Below are 25,924 nucleotides of genomic sequence, written 5' to 3'. Positions count from 1 at the left end.
CGTTACTATTCATAAGATCAATATGAGGGCTGAAATTAAGAGATGGTACAAATAAAACGCCTAAATCATATACCTGGCTGACACGTTGAATAGATATACCTCCTAGCCTATAGTCAAAAGAAATCACTGATTAAGAGCGATGAAAAGATATTACATTACATTTAGAGGTGTTGAGAGATAAATTAAAAGTATTGTACTATCTGGTAAATTTATCTAAATTGTTTTAAAGAGTGAGACAATCATTGTTAGTGGTTATCCTCTGAAATTTTAGATTCATCAGCAAAAAGAAGAAGACGACAAGGGGAAATAACTAAATACATGGTATTGATGAAAATATTGAATAATAGGAGGTCTAAATGGCCACCCAGTGGAACTCTTGATGACGCTCACTAAGGTAGGAACCAAACCATGATGGGAGTGGTTCACCAAGACCATGTCTGTCAAGGATATAAAGAAGTGCATTGTGGTCTAAGGAGTCAAACGACTTGGAAAAGTCTGTATATATCACATCAACCTGATTACCGAAATCGAAGACCGTGGAAAGAACCCATGTTGGACAATAGAAATGGTGGTTAAGAGATGACGCTCGATTCGTTTGAGTACTATATGCTCAAACAACTTATCTAGGAGAGGTAGGCCAGATATTGGTCGGTAGTTGGCAATATCAGCCGGATTCCTAGACTTCAAGATAGGAGTAACTCAACTAATTTTCCACACGGAAGAGAAAACCCCCTATAATAGTGATTGATTAAAAATTAAAGTGACAGGTAAACTGCATGAGAGAGGCACGAAAGTGGTAAAGAAGAGTGGCAGAGATGCCATCAGGCCCAGAACCACGAACATTGGATAGGGAGTTTAGTGATTTGTCAACTTCCTCGATGGATGTGGATAAATTTGATGGAAGAAAGGAAAATTGTTGGTTTGTAAACTCGTTCGTGTATTCGGAGTTAGTATTGTCTAAAATACACGAGACACACTTGAAATTAAATTCATCACGCACTTTGGAATTTCGAATATGTGAATGCGAAACGTATTCGAAATTTCAAAAAATATGCAAAGATTTGAGTTTTGAGTAATAAATAACGACTTTAACTTTATTTTGACCTAACTGGTTAACTTTTAAATTTTAATATTTAATTATGAAATACACTAAATACACAACATGCAAACTGTTTTTGCGTACAGAGCGCGATATGCTCGCTACGTCGTCCGAATTACTACTGACCTGGTTGCTTATCTACAATATCGTACGCACCAATGATAGTTGCTGAGCATATAGAACACAAATTATAAAGATTTTTTTTTCAAAAACATTTAATTTTTGTAATAATTACATTGTACTAGCATCATGTTGTACTACCCATGAGATTTTTCAAATATAACACCAATAATTTTAACCAGTTTCCTATCTGTTAGGTTAAATTAAGTGTTATAGTCATTAATTTAGGCTAAAATAATGATTTTAACATTATTATTTATTTTTATATTGTATTTACGTATACAAGTAAATAACGAGTTGATTAGACTAACAAAAAAAATCAGTAAAAAAATAAGATTTATAAATAATATAATGTATCTTTTTAAAAGAAATAACCTATGTATACAGGATTGTTCCTAATTGGCAAAGAACTCTAACTTCATTTTTAAGTAAGTATTTATTTCTAGTTATTTAAAGTGTTATATTTAAATATTTTATACTGTATGGAGCACCCTTCTTCGGTACTAAGTGAGACAATCCCACGTACTTCAGTCCCTGAGGTAAAGTTCTAGTCTGAAGGTCTATAAACACTTCAAGAGAGTAGTAACAATGTATTATTTAAATATTGAAAACCTACATGAGATGATATGATCAGGGAATGTTTGTATTAAACAAGAAATGACAACAATCTTCTGTAGTGGATGTTATGATAATATACATACATTTGGAGTCAAATTTATTTGATAAAGAACGTCACAAAAATGTGAACCCATAAAGGAGCAAGTATGTTTCATCTGTCTGAGAATCAATGTGCAAAAAATCATAATATTCAGTTGTCACCCGACGATGGAAAAGAAAAAGACGTAAAAATTAAGGACATTTTAGATTCTGAGCGAAACGATGAATGTATTGATTTTACAATGATGTATTTATTTTTTTTATTTTTGTGCCTGTCATCACCTTTTAGGACAGTAAAAGTGCTTGGATTTTCTTCAACAGTAACTTTTCTGATAGGAAAGTGAATCTAGTTGGTACTTTGGGGGGTCAAAAGTAAAAATTTCCCAGTATTTTTCAAAAGAGACGTGAAAAAAAAAGAAAAATTTAGGAAAAACGGGAATTTTTACGCAAAATCTGTTTACGAGAAAATCGGTTTTGGTTTTTGGTGTAACTCTAAAACAAATGCCTGTAGAGAGATGAAATTTTGACTGAATGTTTATAATTACATTTCCTATTCACCTTAACATATTTTGACTTATTTTGAGCTGTTTACGGACATTGTCAATTACCATTTTTTTAGTTTTTTTTTCTATAAATATCAATAAAATTTTATCTGTTGAGTAAAAAAGCTTTTATTAAATTTAATAGAAGGCTCATAGGTTATTATTTCAAAGGCAGATGAAAAAAATTAAAAATCCTTAGTCACAGTTTTTATTTATAAGCATTTAAAGTTTAAATTTTGACAAAATACGGAAAAATCACGAAAATTAGCAAATTATTATAAGTTGAGAATTCATAAAAATTTTTTTTTTTAAATCTAAGATTTGAAATGTAATATAAGATAACTCATAAGTTTGTCTACCTTTAAAAAAAAAAAAATGTCTGCAAGAAACTTAAATTAAATTTTTATGAGCGTCTGAAATTTATATTTTCACAACATTTGATATTCACTCGATTTCTCATGTAAGGATTTTCTTATTTTGTTGTAATTAAAAAACGAATACTGTAGATACTTGAAAATTTCACTAAATGTTTATATTAGCATTTTCTATATACCATAAAATTTATAAAATATTTTGACTCTTTTTTAACTGTTTACGGACATTGTCAGTTTTAAATTTTTTTAGTTTTTTTTTCTATAAATATCATTAAAATTTTATTTGTTGGGTAAAAAAGCATGAAAATTTAATACAAAGCTCCTGATATAATGTTACAATTGCAGTTGAAAAATATTAAAAATACATCAGCACAATTTTTTTTTATAAGCATTTAAAGTTCAAATTTTGACAACATTTATCAAATTTATAATTTCTTAATTATTTTGTAGTTAAAAATGTATAAAATGTTTAACTCTTATGGATAAGGATTGAAAATTTAAAACAAGGCTCCACGTAAATAGGTCATATGTAAATTACTTTATGCACAATAATATCATCAAATATACTTGGTAATATCATAGGCTGACTGACTGTTTTCGCTCAGAATCGTTTTTCTTATACAATGATATTATATCATTGAATTCAAATTTAACACCATCCATTACATTGACCCACTTGTAACCTACTGTACAGCAGAGCGACATCCACTTACCCACCTTTTTTTCTTTTTTAGTTTTAACGTTTTAACTATAGATAAAGCTTCGATTGATGGAATATGTTAGGTTTCGTGTTAAGTAATTTCTGCTGGTATGAAGCCATAATTGGAATGAATGAATACCAAGTTGGTTTCCATAGAACCATCCGACAAAAGATGTTGAGCTTATTCAATAGAAATGGCATCATTTGAATTTAATAATTGTACTATTCCTTTTTTTACTTCTACAAAATTTATTTAAATATTTTTTATTTTTATTTAAATTTAACACCATCCATTACAGTGACCCACATCCACATGTAACATACTGCACAGCAGAGCGACATCCACTTATCCACCTTTTTTATGATGAACTTAAACGGGCTTATAATACTCAATACCGGAACTCTATTATAGTAATAATAGGGACATGAACGCAAAAATAGTACGAGGAAATATAAATAGACCTATTGGTATGTAAAGCTTACAACGGTTCAAATATTCATATAACAAAGATTTCATTTTCATATAAAACATTTTGAGGCTAGCTAAAATCAAAATATTTTTATTACATGACGTGTTATGTATATATTATTTTTAATAATAAATATCATAACAATGTTAGTACTTTTTCAGTACCTATTGTTGACGTCTTTCAGGAAGATTAGATTATTATACTGAATTCAATATAATATTGTACATAATATATTCCTATATAATATTATTTAAAAATTAATTGAACATTCGAAAAAAAAAGCATGAAGTAATTTTCGGCACGTTGTGTCAAAATAATGTCCACCCCTTAATCTATAACTATCATATTGTTTTGAATATAAATTTTGGTTCAATTTTTTCTTTGACTTATAAAGCATTTATACTTCATGTATAGTTTTTACTGTGTTTAGAAAATCTATGTAAATATAAAATTAATCACTAATAAATTAAAAATAAATACATAATTGAAGCTAATTTAAATTATTTCAGTACCATTATGTAATTATATAAAGATCCAAGAAGAAAAGATAAAGAACGAAAATATAGGTAATTAGGTATTAAACAGTTTACAAAACATAAATTTCACACGTAATATATATTATATTTTAAAAATTTTATAATATAAATGTAAACTCTAATACTTTTAACCATTTCTATAACTGTTGTATACGACTAAAATAAAAAGAATGAAGGTCGGCTGAAATATTTTTTAGTGAACAATGATATTTTAGTAGCAGTCGTTTCTATTATGAGTTCTATGATATTACCTACGACGTCTTTTTAATATACTACCACCAACTAAGATAGATTCTATTTTAGTTGGTGAATAGTACGTACAAAAATTCATCGTTATCTTAGTCCGTGAGAGTATTTCAATTAAATTGATAAAGTGTTATGGGATAATCTTTATGTTTCAAAAATTCTAATAGTCGCTTCAAATATCGAAAATGTTTACCTAGGGGATAAGGCTTTCGATAGTTAAAAGCAATTATAACGTAAGTATACTTAGACATAGTGTACACGTCCAAAGTTCCAATATTGTTCGATATATACACTATATTATAATTTTTGATAATATTTGAAAATATCATATAAATATAATTTTTATTTGAAATTTGGGAGTACAAGATGAATTGAGGATTTTAATTGATAATTATATAATACTCTCACGTACTCAAATCAAAATCTCTGTTAAATACGCCTGTACAACTTTGGTATTATGAGCTCGTGCCAATCAAGATCTTCATCACTCTAGTAATTGTGATTATTATAATTCACCTATGCATTATTATGAATAACTGGCTTCCATATGATCTTTTGTAAACAATTTTTATCATCCTCCAATCTGTCAGTTAAATGAGCATCAAATTCAAAATTATTTAACTGCAATAGTTGTTGGTACAGGAGTATACGTGTATGGGTGAAATAGTTATAAATACCTAATTAAACTAGTTATAAATTATTTTTAAATTGAACATACATACGTAAGATTATACAATTGATACAGAACTTATGTAGTAAATATTATTATTTTTAAAAACAATTAATTTTTGAAATAAAGTTGTTAGGTTCATGTTATAACTTATAAGGTAAACACCAGACATTACCCATGTGATTTTTCAAATACAAGAATTTTAACCAATTTTTGTCATTGACTTATGTTAACACTTAAAGTTTATTGAGTAATAATTCATAACTAAATTTGTCTGTTAGATTGACTATTTTGGATTGATTTTCTATCTATTACGAACGATTAAGTCTATAGATAGGCATACTTCATTGCATAAGGCTAAAATAATAATTTAAATATTTTTATTTATTATTATATTGTATTTACTAACACAATAATGTTACGATTCAACAGAAATCTAAAATCAGTAAAAAACCGAGGTTTATGAATAATGTAATGTATCTTATTATAGGAACCAAATATGCTTTTAATGATTTATGTAAGTATACATTACTAGTTATTTATAGAGTAATATTTAAATATTTTATAATGCATGGGGTAACCTTATTCGGTAACGGGTGTGACAATTTGTTTAGAAACTTCAAAGTATACGTCAAGCACCATACGTAAAGGATTCCCAACCCAGATATGAAAACAGGAAAATAATCAGAAATTTACTAATATATTAAATACCTTCATATTATTCTTGTGGACTTTAGGCATGTCTAGGACAGTATTGATTGCCGATTGGGAACAACTATGGCCGGTTTTAAAAATAAATCAGGTATACGAAAGAGACGATTGAAACTTGTCGAAGTATGTAACCAACAGGCATCCTGCAAAGTGCGCTTTATAGAGGAGATGTCTGAAGCATTTGAAGGTAAAACTGGATTGAAGCAAGGAGACACGCTATAAACTCTAATACTCTTTGTACGGGTCGGGAACGAACAATAATAGTCCGTCACCAAAATACTTCGCACGTTATGGCTTATTCGCGATACACGGCTACTCACCAACCGACCTGTGTTTGCGTGTGTGATGTATGTATAGCGACTCAAAGGAAGTGGACGGGATCGCCGAGCAAGACCAGAGTGTGCTAGGGTGTTCGGGTGTGTGAGTGTGTATAATACGTATAGGTATAATATGTGTATGGTTAAATTAATAATAAGAATAATATTACGTACCTAACTCAAATAAATGATAACTAAAATTATAACGGTAGTAAATTGCGATAATATAATAATTGTTTAAAGAATACACAGTGTAAATATATGACCTTTTGGCCTAACAGATAAAATAATATAAGCCGCTATTTGAGCTGTTACTCGTAAAAGTATAAATTTGACAATACAATATAATATAATAAATAAATTGTTAAAAAACTTACAATAATTTGTCGGTGCACAGCTGGCCAGCTGCTACCTTTGCCTGTATAATAGTTTTATAATAGACACACAACAATAATAATTTAACACGATTTACAACAATAATAATATAAATTCACTGGCTATTCAAGCCAGACAATAATTTAAATAGCAATAACTAAGTACAGTTATAATATGATAATTCAAAATATGATTTAAATTACGATCGCACTCGTGGCAATGTTATAATATAATACTGTTTGAAATAACCCGACGATTAGCGTTGCGGTATATGTCAACAAAATAATAAAATATGCAAACGGCTATTAGAGCCGACGCTAACAATATAATAATTGTTGGCTATTCGAGCCAAAAATGTATCTAATATAATGCCGGCAATGTGCGCCCACGTACAATTATTATAGGTGTATCGCGTTGACTCTGTGCAACGAGTTAGTTGTATCGGCGGCCGTGATAATTACCCTCGTTCCAGCTAGACGGCGGCGGCTGGTATCGAGTCGCGCCTAATCTACATAATATTATAACTCACAATACACAGCTGACACAATTAAACAGAAATAAAATAATACAAATATAAACATAAAGATGTGTTGTGTGTGTGTGTCGGTCAGCCGGTCGGTCGGCCGTGCCATATCATCATTGCCTATTCGGCGGCAACACTCTTCTTGGAAAAGCAGATGACTTCGTAATTTTAGGAACATCAATTATAAATGAGGTAACAAAGATCGTGTATAGACTATTCAATGCAAGTCCAAACATAGGTTTAATAGTTATCGAAGCTAAAACAAAATAAATAACTGACAATAACTCTATAACCATAATCAAAATATTTTCATGTTCATTCCCGTACGATGAGCACAAATGGTCTTTCTAATCCTTAATATTTATGATTCTGCTAAGGTTTTAATCTCTTCCTCTGCTTCTTAATTAACTCTGTATCATCCACGTGTGTGATTGAATTTTTATTTTGAAATTCAATTCTTTCGTCAGTATCAAGCAGTCTTTTAACCATTCGTTCTAACCTTATGTTTAAAAGCATAAGAAATACTACGTTTTCCTGTCTTAAACCCCATTTTCACATACAATACTTTCGATTATTGGTCATTGAACTTAATTTTGAATTTTGGGTTTTTTTTAATTCTCCTGTGTCTTCTTTGCCTCCCCCCCCCCTAGCACCTATATTATTATAGAACTAGACACTGTTTTTTTTAGTATACGTATAACATGCAGAGATCCTGATTATATTCATAACTCTTTCTTCATTAATTTTTAATTTATGAAGATCTGCTCTTATGTTTTTTAAATATTTTATACTAAGTAATGGGATTTCGGCATTTATATTGTTAGTAGCTTAACCACATACCAATGTAATAATTTGACAGAAACCAATATCTTTTCACATCCCTTACAATTATTGTTTTATTATAAACCCTTTTATAATAATATGTCTTATTATAAGACTATTTCGCAGTTTATTATATCTTATATTATATGGTATAATAGTACCTAAACATTATACTAAAAGAAAATTAAATAGTATTCTAGTTAGTTCTTTATGTCTTAAACTATCACATCATGTATAGTATTTTTATTCTATACATTTTTCCTTTAAATTGGAAGGCTTTTATACTTCATGTATATTTTTTACTGTATTTAATGAACTTATAGATATATAGATGTATGAGTAATAAAGTAAAAATAAAAACATAATTTAACCTCATTCAAATTATTGCAGTCTCCACATGTCAAATTCAAAACAAATATAAAAATAATAGAAGAGAAGGTAATAAAGATACTTCCAATAATAATTAGGTATCAAACTTTTTACAAAACATATAGGTATATTAAGTTATATAAAGTGTCCCATGAAGATTTAGCCATTGTGATATCTCCTACAATAATAAATATACCATAAATGTGTTTTTTATTAGATTCACAGACACAATGACTACTCATATTTAATTTTAGATTCTGAGTGGAACGATGAATGAATTGGTTTTACAATGATATGAGTTTTTTTTATTTATTTATTTATTTTTTTTTTTTGTGTCTGTCATCACGGTTTGGGGTTGTATAACCCCTTCAATTTTCTTCTACAGTATCTTGTTCGATGGAAAAGTGAATCTAGTTGGTGCATTCAAAAGGTCAAAATATAAAATTTCCCAGTTGTTTTCAAAAGTACCGTTAAAAACAAAAGAAAAATTAAGAAAAAACGGGAATTTTTTCGTAAAATCTGTTTTTGAGAAAATCGATTTTGGTTTTTGGTGCTACTTTGAAACCATTTAATGTAGATACATGAAATTTTGACTGGTTGTTTATATTAACATTTTCTATACACCATAACATTTTCCAAATATTTTGATTTATTTTGAGCATATTCATAGTCATTTTTTATTTTCATAAGCATTTAAAGTTCAAATATTGACAAAATACCTTAAAATGACAAAAATTTGGAAATTATTTTGAGTTAGAATTCATAAAAAATTTCTTTTTAAACCTAAGATTTGAAAATGTAATATTATATTTTTCATAAGTTTCTCTACCTTTATCAAAAAAAAAAATGTCTACAAGAAAGTGAAATTAAATTTTTATAAGCGTTTGAAATTCATATTTTTACAACATTTGATATTCATTCGATTTTCTTATTTTGTTTTAAGGCCGCTGCAAATGTGTCATTTTAAGGAGCTGCGTTTAGGCAATTATTTCGTTCCTGCGATTACTGATCGTCTTTGTGTGTGTATACTCCCCTTCCATCACCCGCAACCCGAATCAATTACACTTCATTGTCATTTCTTATCTGGTTTATGGTCGCACGCAAGTACATGTACAGGTCATTTAAAGTCATTAGAAACCCAATTTATAGACGTGAAATAACCGTCGCACTGACAAAAATTAAGGTACTTCTAGTGGTTCGATTTAAAAAATGTAAAGATGTTTGTGTTGGTAAACAAGTTTACTTTGCATCGGTCGGAGCACTTTTTGAATTTAAGCAAATTCTTGACGAAAATAAATATTTTACATTTTATAAATTTATAAATTTTTGATATTGAATATATTAAAAAATATCTAAAATGTAAAAGTATGCTCCAATCGATGCAAAGTAGACTTGTCGACCAATTAAAACATCTTTACATTTTTAAATCGAACCACTAGAAGTATTTTATATTTTGTCAGTCGCTAAGGTCGGATTTACCTCGTCCAAATTTGAAAATAAAATAACTAAAAAAAAATTGTTTATAAATTATAAACAATTTTGGTTAAATTTTCTACCTATTCACTACCTATGGATAATAATTAAGTGTTGTAGTCATACTTTAATACATTATGCTAAAATAATTACTTAATTATTTTTATTTATTTTTTATTATATTTGCGTACACAAATAATATGCTATGAGCTAAATAGACTGAAATATATAATCATTAAAACACTGAGATATGTGAATAATATAATGTGTCTTTTTATAGGAAGTCAAAGTGTTATAAACGATATTTGTAAGTATAAATAACTAGTTAATTATAGTGTTATATTTAAATACTTTAAAACCAAATACTTCCGATTCCTGGCCATTGAATTACATTTTGCATGTTGAATTCTTTATACAACTCTTATGTCTTCAATTTTCGCATATAAAGCTTCTATATTATTTTGGAACGGTATGCTTTTTTTTAGTTAAGTATAGCAAGAACAGATCTTGGTTATACTCATAACTTTTTTTTCATTATTTGTTAAATTATGTGGATCTGGTCCGCTGTCGACCTTCCTAATCTGAAACCGGCTTATTACTCCCTGTCTATTTAGCTATTGTGTCTTTATCAATTTTGTCTGGCTTTATATTTAGTTTCTTAATATCAAATTTCTTGGTTAAAAATTTTCTTACAATTAACTCAATCAACTAATGATCTTATACGCATCCCTCTACAACTCTTCACATCTAAAAAAAATCGTTTTTTCTTGAATCAATCATTTCGTGGTCAACCTGGTTCTTTACATATCCTCTCAGTGAAATACAGGTGAGCTTATGGATGTAGTAACATTTCATACTTCATATCTTAGTAATGTATTTAGTACATTTTTTTTTCGTATTGAATTTATTTTATAAGTATTTTAATGGATCAAAATGGTTTTCCATGTTTTTATAATTTTTGTCCCAGGTCATCTATACTCCATCCACGTTAAAAAGATACCTTGTCATCGATCAGTTATTCGTCGAGCGATGATCAGGTGACACTACATTTTTACCCACACTGAATCAACCATCTGTCTGGTTAAGGTATGCCCCTACGCGACAATCAGCCACTGATCTTAACGTGCATTGTGTATAGTATTATGATCCACTAATAGAGCTAGTCCGTATCTGTGAAGTTTAAATACTACAATTATCAGAGTTCTAGTTCAATATAGTGTTTACTGATCTTCAATTCAATGTTCTGATCTTAAAATCCCGAAGCTCCACGTTCATCATATGCTTTTGTCGTGTTTGTTTCTTAATTAGTGATGGTGTAGGACGTTGTTGTTACGGTGGTACGATTTAATGTTTCATTCCACTAGGGGTCGTGGAGTTCCGGGGGATGTCATCTCAATAACCGAGACGTAGTTTTATTAAAATTTTTGAATAGTTTTGTATGAATTGTTAAAAATATGCATCAGGGAAGAAGTAACTAATTATTCACTATGAAATAATACATAATAAATTGTATTCGTGTCGTATTTCTTAGAAGGTAGTGTATATAATATGATAACTCGTATCAATCATAGAAAGAGAATAGAGAAATCTGGTGGTTGAAAAATGTGTGATTACTAAAATTGGGCAAACAGTTTGAAAACATACTATATACTTATGTTACGTCCCAACCGACGTCGATATATACATCAACGCAGAGATAAAATACGTGATGTACTAGGTATGATGAATGTTTATTAACGTAGTACAAAAATACAATGTTATAATATAAAGATAGAATATAAACTGTGAGTGGTGTTACGACCTGACTCTGAATGTCCCTAACCGTCTGAAGAGCTCTTGTCCTGGGCTTCTATATATATGATTATGTCCTTTGGAGTGGGTGGTTGTAGTAGTGGCTAAGCTCGGTCATGAGACAGAGTTCGGGTCTCGTATTTGGTATGCTGGTCGACTCGTATCCTGCGTATGGGCGTTGGCTTTCCAGGAAAGATACGTATGTGACGGCACCTTCTATAGTTTAATTGTTTTCTCTACGATTTTGCAACGACCTCCGCATGTTATACTATACTAATTGCCTTATTAGTTATAGTGTCAAATATTATTAGAAACGTGCGGCGCGCTGTACATAGTTAATATATGATTAATTAATACGTGGGCACGTAACACTTATATAATTATAAAACCATAAGCTACGTGTACATGCAAGTGTGATAGGAGAGCCGAATGGCCACAAAGTTTGAATCCAATGTATATCTCTAACATATCTTATAATATACGGTATACTAGTACCTAAAAAAAGAATGGAAACAAAAAATAAAATAAAATGGAGTAATATCCTTGTTCGAACACGGCAGAACTTCCCGCCGAATCTACCAAAGTCCAAAGGCTTAACAAGTCACGAGATCGGCGCGGAATGTTCGCGACTAGTCGTTCCCCCTCCATGGTGTCCGCCCGCCGGCCGGCGTCCACGGCTCCCGTGCCGAGGACGGTTTTTTGTCTTTTACCTACGCTCGAACTTGGCGGATCACGCACCGCCGGTTCGCGTTGCTTCGTGTGGCTGTGTTTCGACCTCGTGGTCATTATTATTCATTATTCATTATTTACGATTATAATTGGTGCACGTCTATACCGTCGTAAACTTGGAGACAGTCTAAGTTTGACGGATTGTGTCACCGCGCACCACCGAATTGAGTTATTATACGTGTCAACGCTGGGCCGTCGTTCAACTGCGCCGCAGGGCCGTATTGGTTGTTGACGAGGAAGACGCTGTCGCATTTCCAGCGAGGACCGTGCTGACCAGTGACCTGCCCCCGAGGTGTCGATCAGGTCATGTTGTAAAATTATTATTACTTATTGTTTAAATTATTATTATTGTTTAATTGTTCAAAATATTATTATTATTATTATTGGTGTAGCGCGTGTCAAATTATACACGACGCCTACCTTGATTATTATTGTGTAAAAATATATATATCGCGTCATTACGCATTAATCCAATTCCATAAGACGTGTACGAGGTAATATATTGTGAGTTCGCCCCTTTCCCGTCCACAGCATTGCGCGAGTCGTTGTCGCTAACCGCGATTTTTAAAAGTAGGAGCGGCACGGCGCACAATCCTAGTTAGTTATTATTGTCTTTTACCATCATATTACTTATAAGTTATAATTTTGTTTTTTGAATAAAAGCGTTAATAATTCATTAATATATTTTGAAAATATATAGAAATAAAAAGTATCACTAATAAAGTAACAATGAATATTTAATTTAACTAAATTCAAATAATTTCAGTACCAACATGCTCTGTTCTAATCAACTATCGCAGTATTCACGGTAATTACTAATTAGATATTAAACTGTATACAAAATATAAATCTTACATGTTATAAAGAATATATTATTATAGATATTCTCTAAAACTATGAAACGGTACTATAGCTATTTGTATAGAACTAAAATTAAAAAGGTGGGTTAGTGGATGTCACTCTGCTGTACAGTAGGTTACAAGTGGGTCACTGTAATAGATGGTGTCAAATTTGAATTCAATGACATAAGAAAAATATAAGAAAAAATATTCTGAGTGAAAACGGTCAATCAGCCTATGATATTACCAGGGCTTGAAACCGTTATTAATTTAGAAAATTTTTTGGATACCGGTTTTATACTAGTCCTGTTGTTAGTGGTAACCAATTACCAAGGGTAACGTTACATACGTAACGGTAGTCAGTATTTATGAATACCGGTAATCGGTTCTTAACCGGTTATAACATATTACGTTATTATAACGTTTTATGTTAGCTGAAAAATTGTCACGGTAACCGGTAACCGATAACCGGGAGTACAAATAGGTTAATAATAACGGTAACCGATTATAGGTTCAAGGTAACAACATAGTAGGTGCCTTTTATTAAATTTTCAAGCTTTTTTAACCAACAAATAACATTTTATTGATATTTATAGAAAAAAAAACCAAAATAAATGGAAACTGAAAATGTCCTAAATCAGCTCAAAGAGTCAAATTATTTTTAAAATTTTATCGTGTATAGAAAATGCTAATATAAACAATCAGTGAAATTTTCAAGTATCTACAGTCATTCGTTTTTTAATTACAATATAATAAGAAAATTGTTACTTGAAATCGAGTGAATATCAAATGTTGTAAAAATATGAATTTCAAATGCTCATAAAAAATTAATTTGAATTTCTTGTGGACATTTTTTTTTTTTGATAAAGGTAGATAAACTTATGGATAATCTTGTATTACATTTTCAAATCTAAGATTTAAAAAAAAAGAGGTGGATAAGTGGATGTCGCTCTGCTGTACAGTAGGTTACAAGTGGGTAACTCTAATGGATGGTGTTAAATTTGAATTCAATGATATAATATCATTGTATAAGAAAAACGATTCTGAGCGAAAACGGTCAGTCAGCCTATGATTTTTCCAAGTATATTTGATGATATTATTGTGAATAAAGTAATTTATATATAACCTATTTACGTGGAGCCTTGTTTTAAATTTTCAATCCTTAGCCATAAAAGTTAAAAATTTATAAAATTTATAAATTTTTAACCACAAAATAATAAATAAATTATAAATTTGACAAATGTTGTCAAAATTTGAACTTTAAATGCGTATAAAAAAAATTGTGCATATGTATTTTTAATATTTTTCAACTGCTATTAGAACGATATATCAGGAGCCTTATATTAAATTTTCACGCTTTTTTACCCAACAAATAAAAATTTATTGATATTTATAGAAAAAAAAACTAAAAAATTGAAAACTGACAATGTCCGTAAACAGCTCAAAAAGAGTCAAAATATTTTCAACATTTTATGGTGTATAGAAAATGCTAAAATAAACATTCAGTCAAAATTTCATGTCCCTACGGTCATTTGTTTTAGAGTTACACCAAAAACCAAAATATATTTTCTCGAAAACAGATTTTGCGTAAAAATTCCCGTTTTTCCTTAATTTTTCTTTTGTTTTTCACGTCGCTTTTGAAAACTACTGGGAAATTTTTACTTTTGACCCCCCAAAGTACCAACTAGATTCACTTTCCTATCAGAAAAGTTACTGTTGAATAAAATCCAATCACTTTTACTGTCCTAAAAGGTGATGACAGACACAAATATAAAAATAAAATAAAAAAAAAAAAAAAAAAAACATCATTGTAAAATCAATACATAGCGATGACTTCGCTCAGAATCTAAAATTTTATAAATTCTCAACTCAAAATAATTTGCTAATTTTTGTGATTTTTTCGTATTTTGTCAATATTTGAACTTTAAATACTCATAAGTAAAAACTGTGACTAAGGATTCTCAATATTTTTAAATTTCATTGTAATAAAATAGTAGGAGCCTTGTATTAAATTTTCAAGCTTTTTTTACCAAACAAATAACATTTTATTGATATTTATAGAAAAAAAAACCAAAATAAATGGAAACTGAAAATGTCCGTAAACAGTTCAAAATATTTGGAAAATATCATGGTGTATAGGAAATGCAATTATAAACATTCAGTCAAAATTTCATCTCTCTACAGTCATTTGTTTTAGAGTTGCACCAAAAACCAAAATTGATTTTCTTGAAAACAGATTTTGCGTAAACATTCCCATTTTTCCTTTATATTTCTTTTGTTTTTCATGTTGCTTTTGAAAACTACTAGGACATTTTTAAGTACCAACTAGATTCACTTTCCTATCAGAAAAGTTACTGTTGAAGAAAATCCAAGCTCTTTTACTGTCCTAAAAGGTGATGGCTAGGGAACGGATTTAAATTCCCTAGACAACTTTAAAAATGGGTTTATATTCAATAAAAACAAAATTTTAAATTTAAAACTTATAAAAAAACACATTATTATGAAAAATCTAATAACAAATATTTAAATACAATACAACCTTAATTAATTAATTTTCAATTATCTTCTGTCCATCTTCTTTTTACCCAAAAAAATAAAAAAATTAATAGGTATACCTATATGTTAAATATAACACCAAGAATTTTAACCGATTTCTTGTTACTGTCTTATGTTTATACCACTCCTAGAGGCTATTAGGTTATGATCCATAATTAAATTTGTCTTTTAGATTCATTAGATATTAATTCATTTGAAATCAATGATAAATGTTATTGACACTTGATTTCAATTGTAATTTTACGCTAAATAAATCAAACTAATAATTTTGATTAAATTTTCTTTCCATTAGAAAAAATTAAGTATTAGAGTCATACTTCATTGTATTAAGCTGAAATAATAATTAAAATATTTTTATTTATTGTTATATTGTGTTTATGTATAAAAATATGTTACAAGTTGATTAGAATGAAGCATAAAATATGTGAAAAACTGAATAAAATAGTGTATCTTTTTATAGGATCTAATTTTACTCTTGCCGAATTCTGTAAGTATACATAAATAGTTATTTATAATATTAAATTAAAAAATGTATAATGCATGGGGTACCCTTATCGGGTGTGGTGATCTTGAGTACCTCAGTCACCGAGGTAAAGGTGTAGCCTGAAGATCTAGAAACAGTGTTTCATAGGCAGATCCATTAAAATTTCAGGGAGGGCTAACATTAATACATTATTAACTTCAATGTAAGTGGGGGGAGGGTCTTCGATCCTATAAAACTAAAAAAGGATGTGAGTTGACGGACTTTGGGGGGAGGGGCTAAGGTACCTAGTATTTGAATTTTCAAATCATAGTTTTACAAAAATAACCATATGATATTATATTATTTTACTGATAGTTATAATTTTATAAATAATTTAATTTCTGGCAATGTTATGTTTCAATCTTTAATCTTTTTCTGTAACGTTATTTGATATTAATATTTAATTATAATCGTTTATCGTTTCTGTTTCATTATCCGTTGTCCGTTTTCAATCGTTTATCGTTTACTGATATGTTATCCGTTATCCGTGTCAATCGTTTATCGTTTGCCATCGGTTATCGATTTCAATCGTTTTTTGAATCGTTTAAAAACGTTATAAAAACGTTTTAGAGCCCTGCAGTACAATCCTTTCACATCCCTTCCTCTTGTTTTATTATATTATACCCTTTTAAAATAACGTGTGTTATTATAAACTTATGTCACAGAATATTATATCTTATATTATACGGTATATTAGTACCCTAAACCAAATAATGAAAGAAAATGGAAGTTAATTATTATTGTCTATAAGTATCATATTATTTATAATATTGTTTTTTGATCAATTTCTTCTTTAAACTGTAAAGTTTTTATTATTAAATTATATTTTTTATTTAAGCTATGTAGATTTAAAATGTATAACTAATAAAGTAACAATGAATACTAATTTGAACCTATTTCAAATAATTTCAGCACCAACATGTGAATTTCTACTCGGTTATCGAGATAATACGAAGAGAATATATCCAGGTAACTTGGTATTAAACTGTTATTAAACTTTATTACATTGTTTCAAGTCGTTATAAAACAGTATTTTTTTTTAAAGAAGATCATACTTTTAACTATTTTTTATAATTTTATAAATATATAAATATTAAAAATGTTGTTTATTAATGGTTAAAAAACTAAGTTAAAATTATTGCTTTCAAATAAAATTACTTTTTGTAATAATTAGATATTTAAGTTCATTAAATAATATAAATACATAATAAATAAATATATAATATAATAAATACATTATATAGAACGGCAAGAATTTTGATAAGTATTAATTAATTTGAAATCCTTGTTGAATATCCTTGACACTTGGTGGCCATTGTACTGTACGCTAAAAAAATTGAATGAATAATTATTTTGGTTAGATTTTCTATCCATTATGGAAACTTAAGTGTTATAGTCATATTTTATTGCATTAAGCAAAAATAATAATTAAACATTTTTTTTTTTTTGTATTTACGTACACAAATATGTTACGAGTTGATTAGAATGAAGTATAAAATCAGTAAAAACTAAGCTTTATGAATAAAATAATGTATCTTTTTATAGGAAATGTATTGAATGTTGACAATTTCGGTAAGCATACGTTGATATTTCTTTATAATATTGTATTTAAAAAATGTATAATATATGGTGTACTCTTATCGGGTAACGTGTTTACGTGTGTGGCAATCCCGCTTACTTGAGTTGCCGAGGTAAAGGCGAAGCTGCAGATCTAGAAACACCTCAGGCGTGTAAGATCCAGTCACCGAAGTATCCTCACCAAAAAAAGATTTTCGATGGGTCAACTAACTATAATGATATAATACATAATACATTATAGTCTTTTCGCATTTCTCAGTAGGTATATGTGTATTTATGAATCACGTAAGAACAATCGTAGAAAGAGAATAGATTCTTTGGGAAATTTGGTGGTTGTAAAGAAGTTCAAATCCAAAGTATTTCATACTACGTAATGTGATTTAGACAGTTATATTATTAGGAGATTAAAAAACATTGTAATAATATTACAAGCACCACAAGTCTTTCACATCCTTTCATCATGTTGTTTTATTATATACCTACCTACTCGTTTATAATAATATGTGTTATAATATAAGCCTATGTCGTAAATATTATACATTATATTATATGGTATATTAGTACCTAAAACAAATAGCTACTGCATGAAAATGTAATAAATCCTTGCTAGTTATTAGTATCTATAACTATCATATTATGTATAGTATTGATTTTCCATATTTTTACCTTAAATTTTAAAAAGTTTACAATAATTCATGTAGTTATATTTTTTAGTATGTCTAGTGATCAATGTAAATATAAAATGTATGACTAATAAAGTAACAATGAACACTTAATTGAACTTAATTCAAATTATTTCAGATCCATTATGCACTTATGCATTCAAATATCATGAAGACGATACGCACGATCATCATGGTAATTTGTTATTAAACTATTTACAAACCATACATTTTATACGTAATGTAGAATACCTATATTTTAATATGTATGCTCTAAAACTATGAACTGGTAATATAGCTGTTGTACTCAACTAAAATAAAAAAATTAATTTAATTATATTGATATTTTTAGATCCTCAACCTCAAGAACCAGATTCATTTTGCATTGAATACAGCGATGAGAAATGACTCTGAGTAAGCAACATTCGAATACTATTAAATATTTACAAATCACAAAAATTAATTGTGTATTTTATTATAGGTTTATTAAAAACATGGTAGGTAAACAATATATTACATTATTACATAATATTTAACGAAAAGTTGATAAATGTTAAGCTTGTGTTCAATTGTATTTTATTTTAATTTAATTTTACTAACGTAATTTTCCAAAGGTACAGTTTCTTGAAATAAGCAATTATATACCTACACGTTTTACCTTTTGCACTTTCCAAATCCTGTTTAGTAGAGAAAATAAATAAGAACTACATGATCTACCCAGTCAAAGGCTTTAGAGATGTCCGAATAGATAATGTCGACTTAAAAATAGTTTTCGAGTGCGCTTAAAATGAAATTATTAAATGAAATGGTATTAAGAATAGAATTTGAATACTAAATTATAATATAATATTTTTTGTACTGATGGAATATTTATAAAAATACTCTATTTCTAAGAAGTTTGGAAAAAAAACCCGACTTAAGCTCGTCACGGTTCGCACACGTGCAGTCTCGTTGACTGCTGTCAGCGCGGCCGAATATTGCAGCTAATCCGGTCAGTGTTAGGAACAGATAACAAAAAAATCATCTAGATAAAGATAAAGATAACAACACTAAATTTTAACTAAGATACAGATAAAAGATAAACAAATCAAATTCATCTAACAAAAAAGGTGGATAAGTGGATGTCGCTCTGCAGTACAGTAGGTTACAAGTGGGTTACTGTAATGGATGGTGTTAAATTTGAATTCAATGATATAATATCATTGTATAAGAAAAACGATTCTGAGCGAAAACGGTCAGTCTGCCTATAATAGGAGCCTATAAAATAAGTATATTTGATGATATTATTGTGAATAAGGTAATTTATATATTATAACCTATTTATGTGGAGCCTTGTTTTAAATTTTCAATCCTTAGCCATAAAGTTAAACATTTTATACATTTTTAACTACAAAATAATTAATAAATTATAAATTTGATAAATGTTGTCAACATTTTAACTTTAAATGCTTATAAAAAAAAATTGTGCCTATGTATTAAAAATACTTCTCAACTGCTATTAGGACGATATATAAGGAGCCTTATATTAAATTTTCACGCTTTTTTACCCAACAAATAAAATTTTATTGATATTTATAGAAAAAAAAACTAAAAAAATTGAAAACTGACAATGTCCGTAAACAGCTCAAAAAGAGTCAAAATATTTTATAAATTTTATGGTATATAGAAAATGCTAATATAAACATTTAGTGAAATTTTCAAGTATCTACAGTCATTCGTTTTTTAATTACAACAAAATAAGAAAATCCTTACATGAGAAATCGAGTAAATATCAAATGTTGTAAAAATATAAATTTCAGACGCTCATAAAAATTTAATTTAAGTTTCTTCTAGACATTTTTTTTTTGATAAAGGTAGACAAACTCATGAGTAATCTTATATTACATTTTCAAATCTTAGATTTAAAAAGAAAAATTTTTATGAATTCTCAACTCAAAATAATTTGCTATTTTTCGTGATTTTTCCGTATTTTGTCAAAATTTGAACTTTAAATGCTTATAATTAAAAACTGTGACTAAGGATTTTTAATTTTTTTCATCTGCCTTTGAAACAATAACCTAGGAGCCTTCTATTAAATTTTCAAGCTTTTTTACTCAACAGATAAAAATTTATTGATATTTATAGAAAAAAAAACTAAAAAAATTAAAAACTGACAATGTCCGTAAACAGCTCAAAAAGAGTCAAAATATTTTCAACATTTTATGGTGTATAGAAAATGTTAATATAAACATTCAGTGAAATTTTCAAGTATCTACAGTCATTCGTTTTTTAATTAATAATTACAATAAAATAATAAAATTGTTACATGAGAAATCGAGTAAATATCAAATGTTGTAAAAATATAAATTTCAGACGCTCATAAAAATTTAATTTAAGTTTCTTCTAGACATTTTTTTTTTGATAAAGGTAGACAAACTCATGAGTAATCTAACCCTACGGTCATTTGTTTTAGAGTTACACCAAAAACCAAAATCGATTTTCTCGAAAACAGATTTTACGTAAAAATTACCGTTTTTCCTTAATTTTTCTTTTGTTTTTCACGTCGCTTGTGAAAACTACTGGGAAATTTTTACTTTTGACCCCCCAAAATACCAACTAGATTCACTTTCCTTTCAGAAAAGTTACTGTTGAAGAAAATCCAAGCACTTTTAATGTCCTAAAAGGTGATGACAGACACAAAAAAAAAAAATTAAAAAAAAATTAAAAATTAAAAAAAAAAACACACATCATTGTAAAATCAATACATTCATCGCTTCGCTCAGAATCTAAAAGATAAAAGATAAAAATATTTTATCTAGATAATTATCTATATATTTAAATAACAGATAATTTTAGAAATTAAAATTAAAACAACTAATTTAAAAAAATATATATACCGTCATGTAAGTACACAAAATAATACACACACAAGAGAACCCATGGATAACGGCCGTTCTTTCCGGGAGGGTGGTGAGGTCACTGGCCACTTTTCGTGTCACGTATTAATTAACAACATTGAAAAGATATTTACGAGGATTGTGTATTTGTGTATATGAAATAATGTTTATTATTATTATACGTCATGTGCAATTAAAATTGGTTTATAGTTAAACTTTCATGAGCTTATAAAAAAAAAAGCTCCAGTCCTTTCAATGGGGACTTTTAGTATGTTATAGGGCATATTTTATTAAAACTTTAAAAAAAAAAAATATTGGTTGGGACTTTTTTCCGCTATTTTTTCTTCTTTGCCTGGTCTATAGTCCATAGATTTATAATATAAATCATAAAACACGAAATATATAAATAGCATCTCATTTATTGCTCGTCAGACTTATCAATATTGTCATTAATTTCAGACGCATTGGAAATACTGAAAGAATTAACATCTGGTTAATCTTTATTTTTCAATGAATAATATTATATTCTATGGAATTTTGTTTGGGACGGCGGTGGTTATAACTTGCCATCTGTTCTATTATTCGTATTTTAATTATAGTTTAAAAATATTTATAAAATTCTGGGAATTTGACATATTTTTTGCGACAGTAATATACTATTATAGGCTAATTACATAAATTAAATAGTATTTTATATTATATATTATTAACCGATTACAGAATATTAATAAGTAATAAGTAATAAGTACCTAATAGGAATAATTTATAGTCTTTTCAGAATAATGTCATATATTATTAGCCCTAGATGTTATTTTACGTACAAGTTGTGCCTTAGATAATGAGAATAAAAATGAAACATTTTCAAACAGATCTAGCTAATTTTCGTCAAAAAATGTATCTTGTACATTTATCTAGATAAGTTAAATTTTTAGCTAAAATAAATACTTAGATAACTTATATTTATTTATCTAGATAAGATAAAAGATAAAAAAATAATTATCTGGATAACTTCCGGTACTGCGCAGTATTTTCAAAATTATTTGGAATAGAGTATTGCTTCAATGTTATCTGTACTGTTTGACTGTACATTTCCCAATTTTTATGATTAGTCCGACGTATTTAAATAAAATTGATTTAAATTGTGTATTCTTGTTGGGTTTTACAGTACCTTGTATATATACATAATATATTGCCACATTGGTAATATTAGATAGAAAATATACACATTAAAAAAATAATAAATTAAACATAATATATGAAAAATCATAAATCTTGAAAAATAATTAGTTACATTTAATTATTTAAGAATTTTATATTTTTAATAAAAAACATTAAATACATAGAAAAAGTCGCAGATCCCAAGTATTAAATTAGTTGTGTATTTTATTCAACCGAAAAAAACCTGGTTTTAGTACATGCTATCGCACACCTATCATACATAATATAGTACCTATTATACATATACAATAAACTATTAATCAGTATATAATGTATTCAATCAAAATGAAAAAAAGTTTAATTAAACCAAACTGTTTTTCTTTTATTTTTAGATCAATTTACTACCTCCATAGGGCACAATGGAATTATTTTGACATGATATTATATTAAATAAGTTATCTTATTATAATATATAACTTTACTATTTACATATCAAAATGCACTTATAATTACTTATATTATATTAAATACTAATTACTTAAGTTGCAATGAAAAAGAATACACTTCAATTATTCAGGAGATTTTATGATTTTCTAGATGTACGTATATCATATTAAAAATATTCATATTGTTTAAAATGATAAAGTATAATAAAACCACACACGTAATAAAATTGCTCTCTTCTTTATTTTTTTTTTTTTACTTTAAATGTCACAATTCATGCTTGATGTCTCATGGGCATACACAATTAAATGTTACACCAGTTTAATTCTGTAACTATAGTATGAGAAATGAGTATATTAATTAATTAAACGAACGAGGTTCAGTAGTTGTTTTTGTGTTATCTAGGGCCGTTTGTTCTGAAGAATATTTTATCTCATGATTGCTATGTTAATTTTATGTCCCTAAAAGCAGCCATGATATTTTTAATAAGTCCAAACAAAAGTGTTCTTACCGAGTATGCTCAACGATTAATTGAATATTTTGTGATGACATTTGATCAGATTTATGGAAATTACAATGTATCACAAAATGTTCACGGACTTCTTCATATTATTACTATCATAATTTTGGCCTATAGATCAGTGTACTGTTACCCTTTTGAAAATGACATGAAAGTATTAAAATCTGAACTTCGAAAATACGAAAAACCATTACAGCCGTTTATCCATAGGTAAGAGGAACAGTGCAATTTTCAAAAAAAAAACTCAAACACTTGTTTTGAATAAAAATAACTTCGTGTTTAAACAATTGCATTTTAAGGGTCCTTTACTCAAGGATATAATGGTTCCTTAATATCATCGTTTGAATTTTAGTAATTTTATGTTAAATACTACTATTGATCGAGATAGTTATATATTAACCAACTGTGGTAAAATAGTAAAATGTATAAACTTTGCGAATAAACGAGTTAATAATAAGAAAGTCCTAATTATTGTACGTAGTGAGATAAAAACAATAGAGAGATGGGTAGGTCAGGGAAGTTCGGAGTAATGCAGAAAATTACAAAGGGTATGAGAAATTACGACGGTACCTATATATCGGCACATATATTACGTTATTTTTATCCTACTAGGTACTGAGTATTATTAGTTACGGAATTGATAATTTGTCTTAGCGTGTAAAATATATGTGTGTTCACTCTTATATCTGTGAAAAGTTTTCGTTGGTCCTTGTTAGAATGGATACATCTCTGATTGGTGTAGATCGATGCACGCTACTATTATTTTACGACTTATATATTACAATATATTATACCAGTTATAAATTCATATTTTGCTTATGCACTGTTGACTCTTTGTATTTGCGATATATTATAATGACAGAAAGGATTTGACAGCATGAAAAGATTAGGAGTGCTTTAAATTATAATGTTGATTAGTGTTTTTATATATTATGTGTTATTTGGAAACTGCATTTTCGTGACATATGTGTGTCTTTATAATTTTATAATTATTTGTTTGCTAATATCATGGATTTATACATTATAATATTTTAGTATGGTATTTATACTCCAACTTCAAGCAGCACTTGAAATGGATTCTGTTATTTATTTTTATTAAATATTTGTACAACACGCATTTCAATTACTTATATATTTGAGGTCTAGTCCCTTAAGAGAAAAGGTCTTTTGGCACATCGCATAAGTCTGTCCGAATGTCGTACAGTGTGCATATGTAGGTGTACATATTAAATGCTGTTTTTTAATGCGATAGAAAGCCGGTTGCCTAATAATGTATTAGTGTTGCGTAACGTTCTTTTATCTTTATTATTTCTTTATGCCCAAATATGGGCATATTTTAGTGTGTGTCCGTCTAGTAATGTTAATTCCTTATTGTGGAGACGTGATCGTTAAGGAATGTATGGAAACCTAATATTATTTTATATTTCGTAATTTATTTTAATTGCGTTTGAGTTTTAACACCCAAGTATGTTCGTTTTGGTATATATTCATTCTATAAGTTTATTTAAGTATATAAGAGTATATTATTTATATATTACATCTAGGTCAATATTTCATTAACAAAAGTCTAGCTTATATTAATCCCCTTTTCTCTGGTTTGTTAGATATTTAAAAAGTTGAAAACATTTCAGATAATTTAATTATTTTAAATATAAATACAATCAAATATAAAACAATGGTCATTAATATCTAAAAAGAAATTATTGACATCTAGACTGTTAATTTTACATTATATCTGTTTAGACTATTAATAATCTGTTATAATAATTGTTGGTGTGTTAACTTTACTTTTAACTAAGTCTTATTTATTAATTAAATTGAAAAATTGCAAATTAAAATTGATGTATAAAATTATTTAAATTAATAATTAACAATTATTCTTATTATTATTGATAACTATATCAAGTAATACATGAATTCATTAAATTTGTTTTTTTTGTTAATATATTTCTATTATAAATACCATTGACTTTAGAATATACTAATATACTATATTCTAAAATCAATGTATTACAGCAGAATCAATATAGTAGGTTTTACTTAATTGTTATAATGACTAGTTATACCCTTAATTGGTATTTAACGTTATGGTACGGTTATGGTTAGTTAGTATAAGATTTCGACAATGTGCTATAACATATTATTTTAATATCAATTAGATTTTGTTGTTTTATAAATATATTTGTACTGTATACCTATAGTACGTGGGCTGTTGTCCATTTTATAAACGGTAACAGTGTCGAG

The 25,924-nt window shown here is 28.0% G+C and overlaps 1 protein-coding gene across 1 annotated transcript; it reads left to right on the top strand.

Annotated features, from left to right (window-relative positions):
- Positions 1-408: 408 nt before the first annotated feature.
- Positions 409-25,471, top strand: LOC132938888 (uncharacterized). Its single transcript, XM_061005878.1, has 14 exons — positions 409-571; positions 1,588-1,647; positions 4,472-4,528; positions 5,905-5,931; positions 8,553-8,600; positions 10,285-10,311; positions 13,291-13,332; positions 16,380-16,406; positions 17,355-17,411; positions 17,988-18,014; positions 18,822-18,878; positions 19,035-19,096; positions 19,164-19,179; positions 23,109-25,471. Exons 1-12 carry the CDS (start codon positions 409-411, stop codon positions 19,088-19,090), a joined length of 648 nt encoding a protein of 215 aa, XP_060861861.1. The 3' UTR covers positions 19,091-19,096; positions 19,164-19,179; positions 23,109-25,471.
- The last annotated feature ends 453 nt before the right edge of the window (positions 25,472-25,924 follow it).

The sequence above is a fragment of the Metopolophium dirhodum genome, chromosome 2 (assembly GCF_019925205.1).
Source record: "Metopolophium dirhodum isolate CAU chromosome 2, ASM1992520v1, whole genome shotgun sequence".
Lineage (NCBI taxonomy): Eukaryota > Metazoa > Arthropoda > Insecta > Hemiptera > Aphididae > Metopolophium > Metopolophium dirhodum.
This window is presented reverse-complemented; position numbering and strand designations above follow the sequence as displayed.